The sequence below is a fragment of the Carettochelys insculpta genome, chromosome 1 (genome assembly GCF_033958435.1).
Source record: "Carettochelys insculpta isolate YL-2023 chromosome 1, ASM3395843v1, whole genome shotgun sequence".
NCBI classification, from domain to species: Eukaryota; Metazoa; Chordata; order Testudines; family Carettochelyidae; genus Carettochelys; species Carettochelys insculpta.
In genome coordinates, this window is record NC_134137.1 from 4,817,142 (window position 1) to 4,837,213 (window position 20,072).

The following is a 20,072-nucleotide window of genomic DNA, read 5'->3' on the forward strand; positions in this document are numbered from 1 at the left end:
GGGCTGCAGGGGTTATGCTGGGTCGTCCACTTTGCAGAGGGGCATGGTAACGTCCCTGACGGTGTACTTCCACTGGTGGATATATATCCCAGCCTCCGTCCTGTGGTACAGGGCAGAGCTCCTGAGGACGCAAGCTTCGTGCACCTTGCCTGGCCAGCGCACATAAGAAGTGGCCATGATTGACCACCAACCCCTGGAACATGATGGAAGGGTATCCTTTCCAACTCACACAGTGGCCAGCACTGTGATCCAGGGCCCTGATGGCTATATGCATCACCTCCATTGCCCTGAAGAACTGGGAAAGCTGAGCGTAGAAAACCCTGCAATGGCTGTATCCAAGTCCCTGACACGCACGAGCTTCTGGAATAGCACCTGCTTGATGGCTCTGATGACCAGCAGGGAACACAGAGCAGTCAGACTCATGGATGTGAACAAGGGTGGCCCTCCCCACTCCCCCTGCCCCTTTCCAGGTTCTGTCCTCCTGCCCCTTTTTGTCCAATAAGTGATTTAAATAAGTGGTCCCAGCTCAGTGTCACCAGCCAGGAACATATCTCGGTGTTTGACCCAGAACACCAGGAGACAAAAAGTTAGACCCCTTTATGAGAAGAGAGATGGAGCAGCCTATCTCGGATCTGACTGGTCCGCACCCCATAAATGATGGGGTTCAGCATGGGGGGCACCAGCATATACACATTGGCAATGAGAACTTCAAAATGTAGGGCCAATTTGTGGCCAAGCCGGTGGGTGAGGAAGGAGAAGATACCTGGGATGTAAAAGGCTAAGATGACACAGAGGTGGGAGCCACAGGTTCCAAAAGTCTTGATCTGGCTGTCCTTTGTGGGGAGGCTGAAGATGGCCCTCAGGATCTGGGTATAGGACAAGGTGATAAAAATTGCATCCAGACCAGTCACTAAGAATACCACAGTGAGTCCGTAGTAGTTACTGATGCGGGTGTCGGCGCAGGCCAGCTTCACCACAGCCATGTGCTCACAGTGCGTGTGCGTGATGATGTTGGTTCTGCAATATGGCCACTGCCTCGCCAGGAAGGGAGTGGGCAGTACGAGCAGGCCACTGCGCAGCACCACAGCCAGGCCGATCTTGGCCACCACAGGGTTTGTCAGGATAGAAGCATGTCTCAGGGGCTCACAGATGGCCACGTAGCGATCCAAAGCCATTGCACCAAGGATCCCAGATTCGATGGACAGGAAGGTGTGAATGAAATACATCTGGGTGAGGCAGGCACCAAATTCTATCTCCCTGGAATTGAACCAGAAGATGCTCAGTGTTTTGGGCACGATGGATGTAGACAGGATGAGGTCACTGGTGGACAGCATGCAGAGGAAATAGTACATGGGCACATGGAGGCTAGGCTCCCTCTTCACAATGAACAGAATAGTGAAGTTCCCCAAGACAGCTAAGGTGTACATGGCGCAGAAGGGGATGGAGACCCAGACGTAGGCTGACTCCCAGCCAGGAATGCCCAGCAGGATGAAGATGGAGGGGTTGGTGAAGTCAGTTGTGTTGGAATCTGACATGGAGCAGGGGAGAAGCTGTCCAACTCTGAGGCAGAACGGTGTCACCTGCATGTATTGTATGTTCCCCTGACTTCCTATATGTTCCCAGTCACTAGGTGATGGCCACAATACAAAAGCCTGGATGGAGACACAATGGTATTATGAAACACTACATGCACTGCTGGAGGCTGTTCTCGTGGGTGAAGCAGGTGTTTTAGTCTTCACACGTGGATAAATGGCATTGTTAGCATACAGAGAAATCAAACCTCAGTAAACTCCTGACTTGCACAAGAATTATGTTCCCGGGGAGCCAGGTGTAATTCAAATCTTGTGCAGTGTGAGGTGTGGTCAGGGCTGCTTGTTCCACCTCCAGGTAGCTGCTGGGGCTAGGGGAAACCCCAGCAGCAATGGGGCCGGAAGCTGACTGGGGCACAGCACTCTGCACCCCCCGCTCAGCCCCAGCCCAGCCCAGCGCGCTGGGCAAGTCCCCACTTCAGGGGGTGCAAAAGGAGGAGGCAGCCCTGGTGCCCCCCCATACCCGCCAGGTTCACATGCATGTGTGGCTGCCACCTCCTCTCCCCTGCTGGGAGTGACCCCCACGCTCTCACCATGCACAGCACTGGGGCTGCTTCTGTCCTGCAGACTGCTACAGGTCTGAGCCATTAAAGGCTCTGCGGGGAGGTGGGGGCCGGGCAGCTGTGGGACAGCAGGAGTGTTGTGGCCACTTGATGCTGAGAGCATGGTGGCTGAAGCAGGAGGTGGCCCCGCTTCTCCTGTAACCTGGTCCCACCTGCCCACTGGCAGGGGCAGCTGGAGCTGCCAGCTGGAGCAGGAGGACCATGAGCCCCCTCCAGCTTTTGGCCACATGCCCTGCCTCCTGTGCCTGCCCCTCCCTGCCCCTGGCACTGCAACCCTGGGTGGCTGCGAGGTGAGAGCTGCCTCCTGAGAAGCTCCCGAGCTGGCCGGCAGTGCACTTCTCGAGGGCAGGTCCCGTAGGGGTAAGCGGCAAGGCAGGGTGCAGGGAAGCAGGATCTCCCCTTGACTCAACCCATCTCACACTAATATAAACACTGCGTAAGTCGAATCCATGCAAGTCAGGGGTCTACTGAACCAAGAACTACCTTCGCCAATGCTGGTCCCATACTTTAAGGTGCTCCCAGTATGAGTAATTCCTATACAGCGGGGTGCAGAAAATGTAAATAGAGACCACAGGAAACATGAGTGAGGACACTGGTGATCCCTGATGATTTTTTAACACAATGAATCCCAGGCTAAAGGCAATGTGCTGTAGGGAGCTTCCCTTTCTCCCTCTTGCTCAGAATCTGAGAGCAAAATAATCTCAATCCTTTGTCAAGAGATGTGTCAGGGAAAAGTATCCCAAATGGAACAAACCTCAGGTGGGGGAAAGTCCTGTGTCAGTGACAGCAATGCCACAGAAATGACAGAGCATAGGCTGAAAAGTTAGGGGCTGTTTAGTGTTGAGAAGGGGCAAAGAACATGACGTATGAGACAGAAGAACAACATAAAATATTGGAACTTATTACACAACAATACACAACCAGAGGGCAGCTCCCAACCAGATACAGGAGTAGACACTTAGGCTACAGCTCACTGTAGCTGCAACTCAAAATAACTTATGCAATTTGCATTGTGCAAATTGCGTAATTTGTTTTGAGTTAACTTATATCAAATTTGGTGCCATCTGCATGGCACTGAAGGTCAGTGGCTATTTTGATGCTATTTTGATATGATGAGGGGTGCAGTTATTTCAAGTGTGGTATTTATCCATGGAGTTGCTATTTTGGAATAAATTTGTATATATCTGTATCCCAAAATTGCAACTATAGTGTAGCCATAGCTTTTGGCACTAATTCCTGGAAGCTGAGGCAAATTATCTGCACAACTAAGTTGGAAGAAAACTTTAGGCAAATTAAAAAGAATAAAAAATTAGAGATATTGGAGTAGACTCAATTACATGGCTAACAATCCTCAGTTCCACAATTAAAAAGTGCATAACTTTGGTGAAAAGCTTGGCTCAGTTGCAAATTAAAGGCAGCAATAATAGAGAGAGGGCAGAAAACAATATATAACAAATGAGAGAAAAGGAAAATGGCAAGCCATATATATTGGAAGTTATGTAATTTGACCAGGAATATTAAAAATATGTTTGACAGGTCTAAGAATCACAAAAGAGGGAGTTATTAAATATATTCAGAGAAAAAGAAATCCCAGAAAAGGTTCAGTCCCGTTCCTAGAGGGAGAAAATAAGCTCGTAAATGTTGCAGAACAAGTACATAAGAACATAAGAACATAAGAATGGCCATACTGGGTCAGACCAAAGGTCCATCAAGCCCAGCATCCCATCTGCCGACGGTGGCCAATGCCAGGTGCCCCAGAGAAGGAGAACAGAAGACAAGTGATTTATCTCCTGCCATCCATCTCCTGCCCTTGTTATGAAGGCTAGGGCACCATACTTTATCCCTGGCTAATAGCCATTTATGGACCTGACCTGCAAAAATTTATCAAGCTCTTTTTTAAACCCTAATAGAGTCCTGGCCTTCACAGCCTCCTCGGGCAAGGAGTTCCACAGGTTGACTGTGCGCTGTGTGAAGAAAAATTTCCTTTTATTAGTTTTGAACCTACTACCCATCAATTTCATTTGGTGTCCCCTAGTTCTTGTATTATGGGAAAAGGTAAATAATTTTTCTATATTCACTTTCTCCACACCATTCATGATTTTATATACCTCTATCATATCGCCCCTCAATCGCCTCTTTTCCAAACTGAAAAGTCCCAGTCTCTCTAGCCTCTCCCCATATGGGACCCTTTCCAAGCCCCTAATCATCTTAGTCGCCCTTTTCTGAACCTTTTCTAATGCCAATATATCTTTTTTGAGGTGAGGAGACCACATCTGCACGCAGTACTCGAGATGTGGGCGTACCATAGTTTTATATAGGGGAAGTATGATATCTTTTGTCTTATTATCGATCCCTTTTTTAATAATTCCTAACATCCTATTTGCCTTACTAACTGCCGCTGCACACTGCGTGGATGTCTTCAGAGAACTATCCACTATAACTCCAAGATCCCTTTCCTGATCTGTCGTAGCTAAATTTGACCCCATCATGTAGTACGTGTAATTTGGGTTATTTTTTCCAACATGCATTACCTTACACTTACCCACATTAAATTTCATTTGCCATTTTGCTGCCCAATCACTCAGTTTGCTGAGATCTTTTTGTAGTTCTTCACAATCTGTTTTGGTTTTGACTGTCCTGAACAATTTGGTGTCATCTGCAAACTTTGCCACCTCACTGCTTACCTCATTTTCTAGATCATTGATGAACAAGTTGAACAGGATCGGTCCCAGGACTGACCCCTGGGGAACACCACTAGTTACCCCCCTCCATTGTGAAAATTTACCATTTATTCCCACCCTTTGTTTTCTGTCTTTTAACCAATTCCCGATCCATGAAAGGACCTTTCCTCCTATCCCATGACCACCTAATTTACATAAAAGCCTTTGGTGTGGGACCGTGTCAAAGGCTTTCTGGAAATCTAGGTATATTATGTCCACTGGGTGCCCCTTGTCCGCATGTTTATTAACCCCTTCAAAGAATTCTAATAGATTAGACAGACACGACTTCCCTCTGCAGAAACCATGCTGACTTTTGCCCAACAATTCGTGCTCTTCTATGTGCCTTGCAATTTTACTCTTTACTAGTGTTTCTACTAATTTACCTGGTACTGATGTTAAACTTATCGGTCTATAATTGCCAGGATCTCCTCTAGAGCCTTTTTTAAATATTGGTGTTATATTGGCCGTCTTCCAGTCATTTGGTACCAAAGTGGATTTAAAGGATAGGTTACAAACCACTGTTAATAACTCCGCAATTTCACATTTGAGTTCTTTCAGAACCCTTGGGTGAATGCCATCTGGTCCTGGAGACTTGTTACTATTCAGCTTATCAATTAATTCCAAAACCTCCTCTAATGTCACTTCAATCTGAGTGAGTTCCTCAGATTTGTCGCCTAAAAAGGCTGGCTCAGATTTAGGAACCTCTGTAACATCTTCAGCCGTGAAGACTGAAGCAAAGAAATCATTTAATCGCTCCGCAATGGCACTGTCTTCCTTGATCGCTCCTTTTATATCTTTATCATCCAAGGGCCCCACTGCTTTTTTAGCAGGCTTCCTGCTTCTAATGTATTTAAAAAACATTTTACTATTGTTTTTTGAATTTTTGGCTAGCTGTTCCTCAAACTCTTTTTTGGCTTTTCTTACTACATTATGACAGTTAATTTGGGAGTGTTTATGTTCCTTTCTATTTTCCTCACTAGGATTTGACTTCCACTTTTTAAAAGCTGCCCTTTTCTCTCTCACTGCCTTTTTAACATGGCTGTTTAGCCATGGTGGTTCTTTGTTAGGTCTCTTACTGTGTTTTTTTATTTGGGGTATACATTTAAGTTGGGCCTCTAGTATGGTGTCTTTAAACAGTTTCCATGCAGCTTCCAGGGATTTTAGTTTAATTACTCTACCTTTTAGTTTCTGTTTAACTAGCTTCCTCATTTTAGTGTAATTCCCCTTTTTGAAATTAAATGCCAGAGTGTTTGACCGCTGCGGTGTTCTTCCCAACACAGGAATATTAAAAGTTATTATATTGTGGTCACTATTTCCAAGCGGTCCAGTAACAGTTACCTCTTGGACCAGATCCTGCGTTCCAGTTAAGACTAGATCGAGAACCGACTCTCCCCTTGTGGGTTCCTGTACTAGCTGCTCCAAGAAGCAGTCATTTAAGGCATCAAGAAATTTAAACTCTGAATCCCGTCCTGAGGTGACATGCACCCAATCAATATGGGGATAATTGAAATCTCCTATTATTACTGTGTTTTTTATTTTGATAGCCTCTCTAATCTCCCTTAACATTTCAGCATCACTATCACTGTCCTGGTTAGGTGGTCGGTAATATATTCCTAATGCCATATTCATATTAGAGAAATGAATTGTTATCCATAATGATTCTATGGAACATTTTGATTCCTTTAGGATTTTTACTTCATTTGATTCTATATTATCCTTCACATATAGTACCACTCCGCCACCCGCACGACCTGTTCTGTCTTTCCGATATAATTTATATCCCGGTATGATAGTGTCCCACTGATTGTCCTCATTCCACCATGTTTCTGAGATGCCTATTATGTCAACTTCCTCCTTTGATATGAGGTACTCCAGTTCACCCATCTTATTAGACAGACTCCTAGCATTAGTGTAAAAGCATGTTAGAAAACTACCACTATTTATATGTCCGCCTTTCACAGACACGGTGGATTTTTTTATGCATGATTGTTTTACATCTGATCTTGCCCATATATTATTTCCCACGTTCCCTATCTGACTAACTTCTAGGGAATCCCTGTCTATGGAGCCTCGTGTAAGAGAAGTCTCCGTCCGATCCAGGTGCTCCCCCGCACCAATCGGCTTTCCCCCACCTCTTAGTTTAAAAACTGCTCTATGTCCTTTTTAATGTTTAATGCCAGCAGTCTGGATCCACCTTGATTTAGGTGGAGCCCATCCTTCCTGTATAGGCTCCCCCTACCCCAAAAGTGTCCCCAGTTCCTAATAAATCTAAACCCCTCTTCCCTACACCATCGTCTCATCCACGCATTGAGACTCTGAAGTTCTGCCTGTCTATCTGGCCCTGCGCGTGGAACTGGAAGCATTTCAGAGAATGCCACCAAAGATGTTCTGGATTTCAGTCTCTTTCCTAGTAACCTAAATTTGGCCTCCAGAACATCTCTTCTACCCTTCCCTATGTCATTGGTACCAACATGTACCACGACGACCGGCTCCTCCCCAGCACTGCCCATAAGTCTGTCTAGATGCCTCGAGAGATCCGCAACCTTCGCACCAGGCAGGCAAGTCACCATACGGTTCTCCCGGTCATCACAAACCCAACTATCTATATTTCTAATGATCGAATCCCCCACTACTAAAACCTGCTTCTTCCTAACAGCTGGCGCTCCCTCCCCCGGAGAAGTATCCTCGGCACGAGAGGATACAACATCACCCTCTGGAAGGAGGGTCCCAACTACGGGATGGTTTCCCTCTGCTCCCCTTGACTGCTCTCCTTCCCTGAGCCTTTCATCCTCCGTAACAGCCTCAGGACTGTCAGATTGGAGGTGGGACAGCCCTACTATGTCCCGGAAAGTCTCATCCACAAACACCTCTGCCTTCCTTAGCTCCTCCAGTTCAGCCACCCTGGCCTCCAAAGCACGCACTCGGTCTCTGAGGGCCAGGAGCTCCTTGCATCGAGCGCACACATACGCCACCCGCCCACAGGGTAGGTAGTCATACATACTGCACTCGACACAATAAACAGGATAGCCCCCACTCTGCTGCTGGGCTTCTGCCTCCATTTCCTACTCTAGTTATATATGAGGGTTAATTAAATGTTTCAGATAGAGGTTGTTATAAAGGATTTAGTTTAAGGGCAACAGAAGTCACTGGCTCCCTCCAAGCTCCCCCTCTAAACTCCCTCCTGTTAGCACGCACCCTGTTTGCCAGCACCCGGTCGCAAAGCTCCCTGGTCGCTTACTAGCAGGGTTTAAGTGCTCGGCCTCCCTGATAGCTCCTCCCTCTGCCTACAGCTCAGCCAATCAGCACACGGTGTTTCAATTCAAACCTAATCAGCTTCCAACTGCCTGCCTGCCTGCCTGCGCACACGGCCTTTCAAACAAACAAACACACACACTCAGCTCAGCACTCCAAACAAACAAACTCCAAACTCCAAACAAACACACAAGCCCAAAACCTCCAAATATAAGCAGCCACTTACCCCAAGGTGCTTTAGTTTGCTCCTTCCTTCTCCTCCTCCAGGAGAGCCTCTCCAAACTCCCTCCTGTTAGCACACACCCTGTTTGCCAGCACCCGGTCGCAAAGCTCCCTGGTCGCTTACTAGCAGGGTTTAAGTGCTCGGCCTCCCTGATAGCTCCTCCCTCTGCCTACAGCTCAGCCAATCAGCACACGGTGTTTCAATTCAAACCTAATCAGCTTCCAACTGCCTGCCTGCCTGCCTGAGCACACGGCCTTTCAAACAAACAAACACACACACTCAGCTCAGCACTCCAAACAAACAAACTCCAAACTCCAAACAAACACACAAGCCCAAAACCTCCAAATATAAGCAGCCACTTACCCCAAGGTGCTTTAGTTTGCTCCTTCCTTCTCCTCCTCCAGGAGAGCCTCTCCAAACTCCCTCCTGTTAGCACACACCCTGTTTGCCAGCACCCGGTCGCAAAGCAGTATGCAATCGGAGAGGAGCAGAACAGGACAGAGCTACAAGAGGTAAAGACAGGACTGTCTTGTGTTAGCTCTAAAATATAAAACATTGAAGGAACACTAAAAAGAGATTCAATGGAGCTAGGAAATGATGGAAAAACTGGTATGGGATTAGTTAAGATTTCTAGGAACATAATTAATGTAAACCTGGCAGGGAGTTAGATTAGATAATCTTTTCTGTGGCTTTACACCCTGTGGCTCTGTGATTTTATAATGTAAAATCCTAGCATATGCCGGACCTTAGACCTGTATAAATTGCCTTTTTGTCATTCTCAAAAGTAAATTATGTTCAAGTGACTGAACAGATGCCAATTCCAGATTTCTTGGTGGTCCTGCCATAAGAATTCATACACCTTGTGGTATGGGAAACCTTCACAGACACCTGCAGGTAACATGAGTGTGGCTACTCTTGATCCCTCATTCTTTTTTCAGTGCAATGGAACACAAGCTAGAATGTCTATGTCAGTCACCCACTTGCTCATGATCTGAGAGTGGAAAAATTCCAGACCATTGGTAAGGTATGTGTCATGGTGAAACCTCAGAACTAGAAGAGAGCTCAGGGAAAAACCCAGCACATCCTTGAAATCAACTCCATGGAAACACCTGCTCATTCACAGCAGTCACCAAAATGAAGACAATGATCAGAGAACAAATGAGAGGGGTGGAAAATATCTTGTTCTGGAGAAGTGCTCAGTTATGTTTACCCAGACTCTATTATGGATATACACGGCAGAAAGAGGGTTCTGAGACAGGCCATGAGAAGAGTGGAAGCTCCTTTATGTGAACAGACTGAACTCATAGACCGTTTAGCCAAGAGGGACAAAAGGTGGCATATGACAGAGGAGAATGAAGTAACAGATTGTAATTGACAAATAGAGAACAGTTTCCAATCAGTAAGAGTTGTCAAATGAGTGTGAATTTCCCAAATTTGAGGCAAATTATCAGCACAACTGTGTAGAAGGAAAAAGTTGAACGGGGAAATAAGAATAAAAATGAGGAGTTCTTAATTTTAAGAAGAGTTTATTAGGTGGCTAAAAATCCTAAATTCTACAACCAAAAAATGTACAACTTTGGTTAAAAACCGAGCTTTGTGGCCAGGTAAGGACAAAAATAGCAGAGTGTTGGGGGAGAAATATTTAACTAATGGGATAAAAACCATACAAACAAATTGAAAAAATGTTGCTAAAACCATCAGGGGAAAAGCCATACTTTGCAAGCTAAGGATCACCAAAAAAAAAAAAAATTCTTTAGGGTATTAAGGGAGAAAAGAATAATTCCTAAATCCTAGAAAACGTTTAGCCATTTCCCCACAGGGATAAAGGAAATATGTTATTATTGCAGAATGAGGCACTCATAGCACAATCAAGAAAGATGCAGATGAGAAGAAAACTGAGGGTAGTAACATGCTCTTTAGTCTAGCAGAGAAAGGCATAAAGCATCCAGTCTGGATGTGGCAACATGGGGACTTGGAGAATCCATTTCTCCTCTTTGTACACTGTACCAAGGATTAACCACCTTCCTTGTTTATTCTGACTTTATTCTTAGTATTACCTTTCCAGGCCATTATCTGTCAAGGAGGATGTTGAACAACATCTACAGGCATAGCTTAGAAGTAAGAGCACCAGAAACACAAACTGAAAGATCAGTAACACAGCTCATTTGGAACTCAAAGTACATAATCAGGCAGCAACACAAACTTAAATAAATAAATAAATACTGGAGATGTCTGTGTTAACCCTCGAGTATAAAGAAACGCAGGGAATGCAAAACCAGCTGACATCACTAGGCATCAGTGGAAATACAGATTTGGATATAGTTTAAAAAATTAGGACTATAATTGGTGCCAGTCAACAACAGGGATTGTGGAATACAGGGCTTGTCAAATAAGCCCAGTTCCACCCTTTAATGGGAATACATGTTTAGCTGATAAAGGAAACTGTGCAGATGCAAGAGACATTGGTTTCTCTGAGACACTGGATTTCACTGGGGAAATGACTCAGATGAAAAAAAAAAAAAAAAAGGTCACTCTGCAATGCCAGAGCCTCAAACATCTAATTGACTAACCTGTGGCTCACTGACAGATATCAGAGAGCAGTTGCCAGTGGGGCATTGACAGTGCATGGGGATGGAGCACATGACCTATGAGAAGAGGCTGAGGGATTTGGGCTTGTTTAGTTTACAGAAGAGAAGACTGAGGGGTGATTTAATAGCACCTTCAACTTCCTGAAGGGGAGCGCTACAGAGGATGGAGAGAAACTGTTTTCAGTGGTGTCAGATGGCAGAACAAGGAGTAATGGTCTGAAGCTGAAGAGGGGGAGGTGTAGGTTGGATATTAGGAAAAACTATTTCACCAGGAGGGTGGTGAAGCATTGGAATGTGTTGCCTAAGGAGGTGGTGGATTCTCCATCCCTCAAGGTTTTTAAGTCCCAGCTTGACAAGGTCCTGGCTGGGATGACACAGCTGGGGCTGATCCTGCTTGAATCAGGGGGCTGGACTGGATGACCTCCTGAGGTCTCTTCCAGCCCTATGATTCTATGATTGTGTGAGTTCAGCTCTAGGCCCAGTGATATTTAATATTTGCATCAAGGTTCTGGTAGGAAATAGAAAATCACTGAAGATAAAATTTGGGTGTGACCCAGAAATAGGCAGAGTGCTTACCATGAAGTGGCCAGGGCAGGTACACCAATTGATCTAGAATGTTGTAATAGTCAACAGCAAAGTTCTTTTGTGGAGCAGGGAATGCAGACTCACAGACTAAGGCATTGTATCATGGAACACACCAAAACGGAAAACAGTGTACATGGTCACTATGAACAAACAACTCATTGTGAGCTCCCAGTCCAAAGCTGTGGTGAAACAGGCTGATGTGATCCTTAAATGCTTAAACAGGGAAGTGATGAGATGGAGCAGGGGAAAGATTTTACCTCTGCACGAAGCTTTGATGAAAATGATTGCAGATAGTTCTCTGGTCAAGATTTTGAGAAAAAGATATTGAAAAATTGCAGAAGGTACAAAGAAGAGCTACAAAAATGATTCAAGACAATTGGATTGGAGAAAATGCCAGTTAGAGAGATTGATGGAGCTCCACATATTTATCTTGTTAAAAACACAATCAAGAAAGATGCACACGGAGAGAAAACTGGGGGTAATAGCACACTCTTTAATCCAGCAGAGAAAGGTAGAGCATGACCCGGTGGCTAGAAGCAGAAACCAGACAAATTCTAGCTGGAAATAAGAGGATATATTTAGCACTGAAGGTAATACTCAGAGAATAAAGTCAGAATAAACAAGGAAGGTGATTAATCCTTGACACAGTGTTCAAAGGGGAGAGATGGATTCTCCAGCTCCCCATGTCAGCAGGTCCAGTCTGAGTGCTTTATGTAAGGGCTGCTTTAGGGCTTGTCTACAAATAAATTACTGTATCTGCACTGTCACAATGCTTCAGTCATGACACTACACACATGGGCTACGTCTACATGTGCAGCCAACATCGAAATAGCTTATTTCGATGTTGCGACATCGAAATAGTCTATTTCGATGAATAACGTCACATCCTCCAGGGCCGGCAACGTCGATGTTCAACTTCGACGTTGCTCAGCCCAACATCGAAATAGGCGCAGCGAGGGAACGTCTACACGCCAAAGTAGCACACATCGAAATAAGGATGCCAGGCACAGCTGCAGACAGGGTCACAGGGCGGACTCAACAGCAAGCCGCTCCCTTAAAGGGCCCCTCTCAGACACAGTTGCACTAAACAACACAAGATACACAGAGCTGACAACTGGTTGCAGACCCTGTGCCTGCAGCATAGATCCCCAGCTGCCGCAGAAGCAGCCAGAAGCCCTGGGCTAAGGGCTGCTGCCCACGGTAACCATAGAACCCCACAGGGGCTGGAGAGAGAGCATCTCTCAACCCCTCAGCTGATGGCCGCCATGGAGGACCCAGCAATTTCAACGTTGCGGGACGCGGATCGTCTACACGGTCCCTACTTCGACGTTGAACGTCGAAGTAGGGCGCTATTCCTATCTCCTCATGAGGTTAGCGACTTCGACGTCTCGCCGCCTAACGTCGAAGTTAACTTCGAAATAGCGCCCGACGCGTGTAGACGCGACGGGCGCTATTTCAAAGTTGGTGCCGCTACTTCGAAGTAGCGTGCACGTGTAGACGCAGCTATGGAGAGCAGGGGTTCTCCCGACAGCGAAGGGAATCCATCTCCCAGAGAGGCAGTAACTCGGTTGATGGAAGAATTCTTTTCTTGTCCTCATTCTGTCTACTCAAGGGGTTAGGATGCTGCAGGCCCATTTTTCAGGGCTGTGGATTTTTGGTATTGCAAGCATAATGCAGGTTTGGGCTGATTTAAGAGAGGCCTAACAGGCACATCAGTGCAGGCGACAGCTTTCTGCCACTGATCTCTGGTCAGGCTTAGGCTGAGGTAATGTGTCCCTTTTGGAGGCACCAACATGTGGAGAGAAAGTAGAAACAAAGGAAAGGACCCTGAGGTGAGAGACAAGGGCGAGTCAAGAGGTGGAATACAAATGATCCAAAAAAAGCTGAAGAAATTGTATATATTTACCTTTAAAAAGAAGAAACTGAGGGTGACCCGAGGACAGCAGTGGTCAGAGACATCAAAAGCTGCCGTAGAAAAGAAGTTGCTCTTCCTTACCACAGCTGCAGAGAAGATTCAAGGCTCAGCAGAACAGACAGAGGAAATCTCAGGAAAAGCTGCTTAATCATAAGAACAGAAGGACAATGGAACAGACACCTCCGGATGACAGGAAAGTGCCTTATCTGGAGGTTTTCCAAAGGAGGCTGGATAGAACTCTGCCCTGGATGGTTGAGATGCAACAAATCCTGAATCATAGCAGAGCAATGCTGTGCCTTCCCACCCCATGGCTTATGATTCCATAATGTCAGACCCTAGTGTGGTCCAGGTCATGGTCAAATACAAGTTGTGGAGCCCAATGCAGAGGAAACTGCATGAAAACAAATAGCCTGTGTTATACAGCAGGTAGGGCTAGATGATGGGATGGTCCTTTCTGGCCTTGAATCCTATTAAACACGTTGGTAAAGAAACTAGATTGAGTATGTCCACTTATTCTGTCTCACAAAACATGAACAAGAAGACATGGAATTACACTGATAGTCTGAATATATAATACTAAAGAAAGACAATGGTTTTCATAATAGCTGTTTACCTGTGGAGCGCCTTGCCACAGGTGTTCTTGCGGGGAAAAGCACAGTGGAATGGGAATCAAAACTGGATTGGCCATTGAAAGTGGTGCTAATGGCACCACCTTAGGTCATCAGACCTCATTTTCAGTTGCTTGAGTTTGCTGAAGTTCTAAGTATTGGGATGGACACTGCTCAGGCTAGGTGTCCTAGGTGTCCTCATCCAGAATTTTTTTTTTTTTTTTTAATCTCAGGAATAACAGTTCATCCATCTTCTTGAATGAAGCGGAGAGAAACACCTGGGCCGACTTGAGAAATTATTATCACTGTCCAAGTGAGACGCCCTAGCACATCTCTGCTTTGAAGCAGATAAAAGTCAAGTAACAGCCCCCCACACCCTGGTGTTAACAGCCAGAGCCCTGAAATATGAGGGAATGAGGTGACAGTTTCTCTGTACTAACACAGCACTGGCCCCTGAACTCTTTACCCACTTTCTACTCCAAAGGGAATTTTCTCTCAGTGGAGCCTGAGTAAAATACAGGCAACAGCCTCAGAATTTGGCCTGGAATTTTATGTCTATGAATAGCTTTATTTCTGAAAGATCTGATATACAGCCATCTGGGGGCTGGAGCTCATCGTCTGGGGGCTGGGCATGGGAAAAAGGGGCATTTTTGGCCAGTGGAATGACAGCAAACTCATCCCCTGTGGCAAGGACCCTGAGATGTTTGATGTCTATGCATAGCAGAAAGGACCAGAAACTTACTCTCTATCCCATCATGCCCAATTAGCACTGGGTTTGTCAAGCAGGTGAGTCTTCCACAAGAGATGGGTATCTGTGAATGGTAAGACAGAAATCCTCCTCGGGCCACTGAGTCCCATACACCTGTGACCTCAGCATCTCATGAAGCATCCCATGCCTGGAACCGACACTAAGGTGTTAATCATTTATAGTATAGCTCTGTGCAATCCCAGACAGCTGTGTCAGTCTCCAGGAAAGAAGACAGCATCTGGATGTAAAGAGGCTGGAGACAAGCCTGTCTGCACTTCTGTGCTAATTATCCAGCTTTAGAAGTAAACAACAATTAATGTCATTTCCCAAAGCTCTGTGGTGAGTCAGGGAGGAATTGGCTGTTTTATGTAGTTGTGTATATTCAAATAATTATGGCTGATTAGGAAGAAAAACTTGGGACAATGTTGAGGTCTCTATAGGAGAGCTGAATCCCTCCTAACTGCTCTGGATGGCTGGGAAGATAGTAGACTGACCTGGAGATATCTGTGTGAAAGGAAGTACACACACTGCTAAGGCACACAGGGAAGTTGCTAAGGGATCAGAGACCAATAATTCTCATCAGTAACTTACCATCCTACTGTGCAGCAACTTTTTTTGAAGGATCTTTAAAACTGGAGAAAGAAAGTGACTTTGTACATATCCCCAGACACAGACAGGCAAACTGAGGCACATGGCAACCTGAACTGGCCATGGTGAGAGAGTGATTCAACATCAGGATGAAGGACAGAATCCAGGAGTTTCAACTTCCCTGCAGTGACCAGGGTCTCACCATCATGCCAAGGTGGAAACAGATTTGCTCTGGCATAGCCTGTTTGCTGGATCGTGTCCCAGGGATCAGCTCTTCTCCTAGTTTCGCTTCCTCCGGTGTTCCCTAGACGGAGTTGAAATCTAGTGTTCCAGGCTGAGTCAGACTTCCCAGCACCACCCAGGCTGGAGAGCGCTTGGTTTCCTATACCTCAGCAGTTTCCAACCTTTTCAGGACAGGGACCCATTCTGACAATTCAGGAAGACCTTGTGACCCAAGACAATTCAAAACCTGGGGGTGGGGAGAGGAAGTTCTCTCCTGGGACAAATGCACCCCTCTGCCACCTGGCTTAAACCCCTGTCAGCCCCCAAATGGCCCCAGCTACCCCCCCAACAGCTTAAACCCATCTCAGCCCCACCCTCCCCCTTGACCACAGGCCTAAACACCTCTCAGGTTGCCAGATTTTTGGAAAATTTGTGCGGGACAGGCAGCCCCACTCGCAGGGTCCCCAGCCAGGGCAGCCTGTCCCCCATAAGATTTCCAAAAACCAGGCCGGGGACCCTAGCAGCCCTGCAGCCAGGAGCTGTCTGGGGCACAGAGCCCTGGCTGGCAGCGCCAAGCACAGGATCCCTGTCTGGGGTTGAGGGGAACCCCTGCAGTCCTGTGGCTTGAAGCCGGCTGGGGTACTGAGGCCTGGCCGCCAGTGTCAGCCACGGGATTCCCAGCTGCGGGGCTGGGAACCCCTGCAGTCCCGTGGCTTGAAGCTGGCTAGAGCGCTGAGCCCTGTCCAGCAGCACCAGCTGCAGGATCCCAATCGGGGGGAGAGGTGGGGTGAGGGGCCCTGCAGCAGCACAGTGGGAGCTGGCTGGGGTGCAGCGCCCTGATGGGCCCTCAGCCTCCTCTACACCCCTGTTCACAGGCTTAACCCTGTCTTAGCCAATCTGCCCCCCTGACCTACCTCACAGGGGAGTTCCAAGCTGCTGCTGCTCACCCCACGGCTCCTTCATTGGGCCGCCTGCCCGGTTCCCCCCAGCCCTCCCACTCCCTTCCCCACCTAAGCCGAAATGGGACTCAGTTTAGATGATTTCAGGGTGGGATCCCTCCTGCCGGCTGTCAAACCAATTCAACTGAGTTCCATTTTAGCACTGCAGGGCCGGTCCCGAGAGCCAAGGAGTCAGGTGGCCACAAACAGCTCCTTAAGAGCCCAGCCCACCACCCATAGAAAACCTAATGACAACCCGTGTTTGGCTCCCGACCCACAGTCTGGGAATCCCTGCTGTAACTGGACTTTCTGTCACTCCTCTGGCTAATCAGGGGTGTTTCTCCTTTGTGGAGCACTTAGGTTTTCAGGCAATGAAATAAGACTGAATGAATTCATCCTGTGTTCCTGCATTCAAGTACTTGGCAAGCCTGGGTTGGACCTCTTCCCATTGCTAAAGGCAAAGAGGGTGGGGGCGGGACTAGGCCCTGATTTGGCTGGATAGTTGTGTTTTATGATCTATGACCATTATTTGTGCTGTAGAAGCCTGCAAAGGCCTCGCTCCAGTTCAGGCCTCTGATGCTAAGCCCTTTGCAAACACGGAAGGAGAAACAACCCCGGCCCCAAGGAATATATCTATCAAGCAGAGGCAAGAGACAGCCACTGTATGTAACAGCCAGAAAGGGTGACACAGGGGTGGCTGTGTTAGTCTGCATTCTATCAAAACAAAAAAGCAGTCCTGTAGCACTTTAAAGACTAGCAAGATAATTTATTAGGTAATGAGTTTTCGTGGGACAGACCCACTTCTTCAGAAGTGATCTGAAGTGGGTCTGTGCCACGAAAACTCATCACCTGATAAATTGTTTTGTCAGTCTTTAAAGTGCTACTTGACTGCTTTTTTGCTTTGACCGAAAGGATGTAGGTGGAAGGATAGGAGAATTACTGCACTATTACATAGGGGGGCTACAGCGGCTGCTGGAGGAAGGTGAGGCAGCTAAAACATACGACAGCTGAAGGACTGGAAGTGTTGGATGGCTTTACTGTCATGCGCTGCTCACTAGACGTCTGTCCTGGGCCTGTAAGAACATGGGATCCATTCAAGGTGTTATCAGAAGTCACTGATATGCTGTCCTGGCAGGTCTCTTGTTCTATCAAATGTGATAACCTTTCAGCTGCACTCATGTGCTCTCTCCATGCACTGGCCTGTCTCTGCACAGATATCCAGCCAGAGAAGACCCCCAAGAGAACCCCCAAGAACGACTGGTACAGGAGAAATGCACCCAGCCAGGTTTATGGTAAATGGAGCACTGTAATAGCGCTCGGAAAGCTCTATGAGCACCCTGAGAACCAGCTCAGTCAGTGGTGGGACTTTCCACTTCCCTTTAGCCTAAACAAGGACAGCCCCTCCGAGATACAACTTTATACGCCGTGGCGAACAAGTTGCACATCATTCCAGGGATATCAGCACACCCCCAATACATTATTTTGCTAGTCTTTAAGGTGCTTCTGGACCGCGTTTTTGTTTTGATAGAATGTACACTAACACGGCTATCCCCTCAGACATATTGGGTGCTACCCACTACCCTGTATATGCCAGCTCAATCAAATATCACTATGCATCATGGTGTCTTTGTGACCCCCATCCCGAACCTGGGTCCGTATGTCCCTGTTGCCTGCGGTGAGTGTGTTGGTACCAAGATGTTTCCTAGTGGACTGTTCTTGTACCATCCTTTGGGAGTGTGTTGGCCTGAATGGCCTGTGCACCCTCGCTCTGATCCTGCCCCAACCTCATTCCAAGTTCCTCCGGAGTGGAATGACACCCGTGTTATCTAAGTAATACAGTCCCCACCCAAGCCACACTCTCACAATAGGGTGGCCACCCCTCCTATTGAGGTCTTCCCAGAGAACAACATTTGGAACACAAATATACAGACACTACATGTAACGTCAACTATAAAAATGGTACATGCACCACAATTGGCTTTCCAGACCCAGCAGTTTATAACATTAAAAATGAGAGGTCACAAGCCACCTTTTGTTCAAAGCATTTCTGAGTTGTATGTATTTATTCTCCGAACCCATTTTCCATAAAGCACCGGGGAGGGGGCCCATCACACCATGTACCTGTGTGAATAGTGGGTTAATGGAAGGTGTGAGCTATTGATGCGTTCCAGGTCTCTGCCAAACATTCTGAAATCCCAGCTAACCCTGGGGCTTATCTTTGTGTCTCTCTCAGCTGTTGTCCTCCATGTTCCCAAGCTGACCCCTATTCCTTGCCCTCAAGGCCTGGCTCAGGCCCACACCTATAGCAAGGACCCTGCCTGCTATTGGCCCCAGCCAAGAGGAATATGAGGGAGCTGAAAGCTGAAGAAATAACCTGCACAATCCTCTCTGGCTTCAGGACACTGTAGCAGAGCTTTGGGACCCGCAAGCTGTACAATGCACAAACCCTCACTCTGCCTGTCACACGACCCTCCTCCTAACCCTCATGTGCTTTTACTTGGAGTCAAGTCTTCCCTCTCCACTTGAGTCTGGCCTGTCAGCCCTGGCTCTGCCTCCTCACTACCCTCACCTCCTGTCCCAGACCCAGGGTGGAGGGAGCCCAGCAGGGGGAGGGGAGAGATAGAAGATGAGCCAGCAAGTGAGGGGTAGAGAAGAGAGCAACGGGGACAGGAACTTTGTGAAAGAGGTGGAGAGGGCAGCAGTGCATTGTGGGAAGAGGTGGAGCAAGAGCTCACCGTTTGGGGGATGAGTAGGGCAGAGGCTTGACTCTGTAGGGAGATGTGGTGCAGGGGAAGGGCCTTGGAGGCAGAGGTGCAGAAGAAAATGTGGTCTTGAGGGAAGTGGAGTAGGAGGAACAGGGACTCCAGGGAGGGGCAGGCGGTGTGGTCACAAGGGTGCTTGCAGCTAGTTCTCTGAAAACTTCCACTCCAGGCGCAGCAGCAGTCAAAAGGTGAACTCCGCTCTGAATCGTCAGGAGAGGGATAGATAATAAGAAGGGAGGCGTTATATTCCTCCTCTATAAATCCATGGCGTGAACACATCTTGAATGTTGCCAGCAGACCAGCTGGTCCCCATTCAGAAAAGATATATTGGAACTGGAAAAGATTCAGAAAAGGGCAATAAAAATAATTCGAGGTAGGAAACATTCCCCACTCAGGAGAGATCAATAAGCACACGGCTAGATACGGCTGGGGTTACAAATGTATCCCAAAAGAGCAACTCTAGGGCTCAACGCTGCGCTCAAAATAGCGCTATTTTGAGCATGGTATTCCATTTCTGCTGCACCTTGTCATGAGAGGGGTAGAGGAAACCTTGACATTGCCCCTTATTTTGAACCTCAGTGCCATTTGGATGGCACTGAGTTTGAAATAAGGTAGCATTGTGCAAATTGCCTAAATTATTTTCAATTGTGGCTATAGTTAAGATGCAACTTCAGATTGTAACATTTCCATTTGGAAAAAAAAAGATGACTAAAGGGGACTATGATGGAGATCTTTAAAATCATGACTTGTGGAGAAAGTAAACATAAAACC

General features: G+C 47.0%; 1 protein-coding gene across 1 annotated transcript; it reads right to left on the reverse strand.

The window, feature by feature from the left end:
- Window positions 1-587: 587 nt before the first annotated feature.
- Window positions 588-1,586, reverse strand: LOC142002373 (olfactory receptor 52D1-like). Its single transcript, XM_074978448.1, has one exon. The coding sequence runs from the start codon at window positions 1,584-1,586 to the stop codon at window positions 588-590; it is 999 nt and encodes a 332-aa protein (XP_074834549.1).
- Between the last annotated feature and the right edge of the window lie 18,486 nt (window positions 1,587-20,072).

What these genes read in the sequence shown, in the direction of transcription:
- LOC142002373 (XM_074978448.1), bottom strand. Translation starts at nt 1,586, where the DNA reads ATGCAGGTGACACCGTTCTGCCTCAGAGTTGGACAGCTTCTCCCCTGC.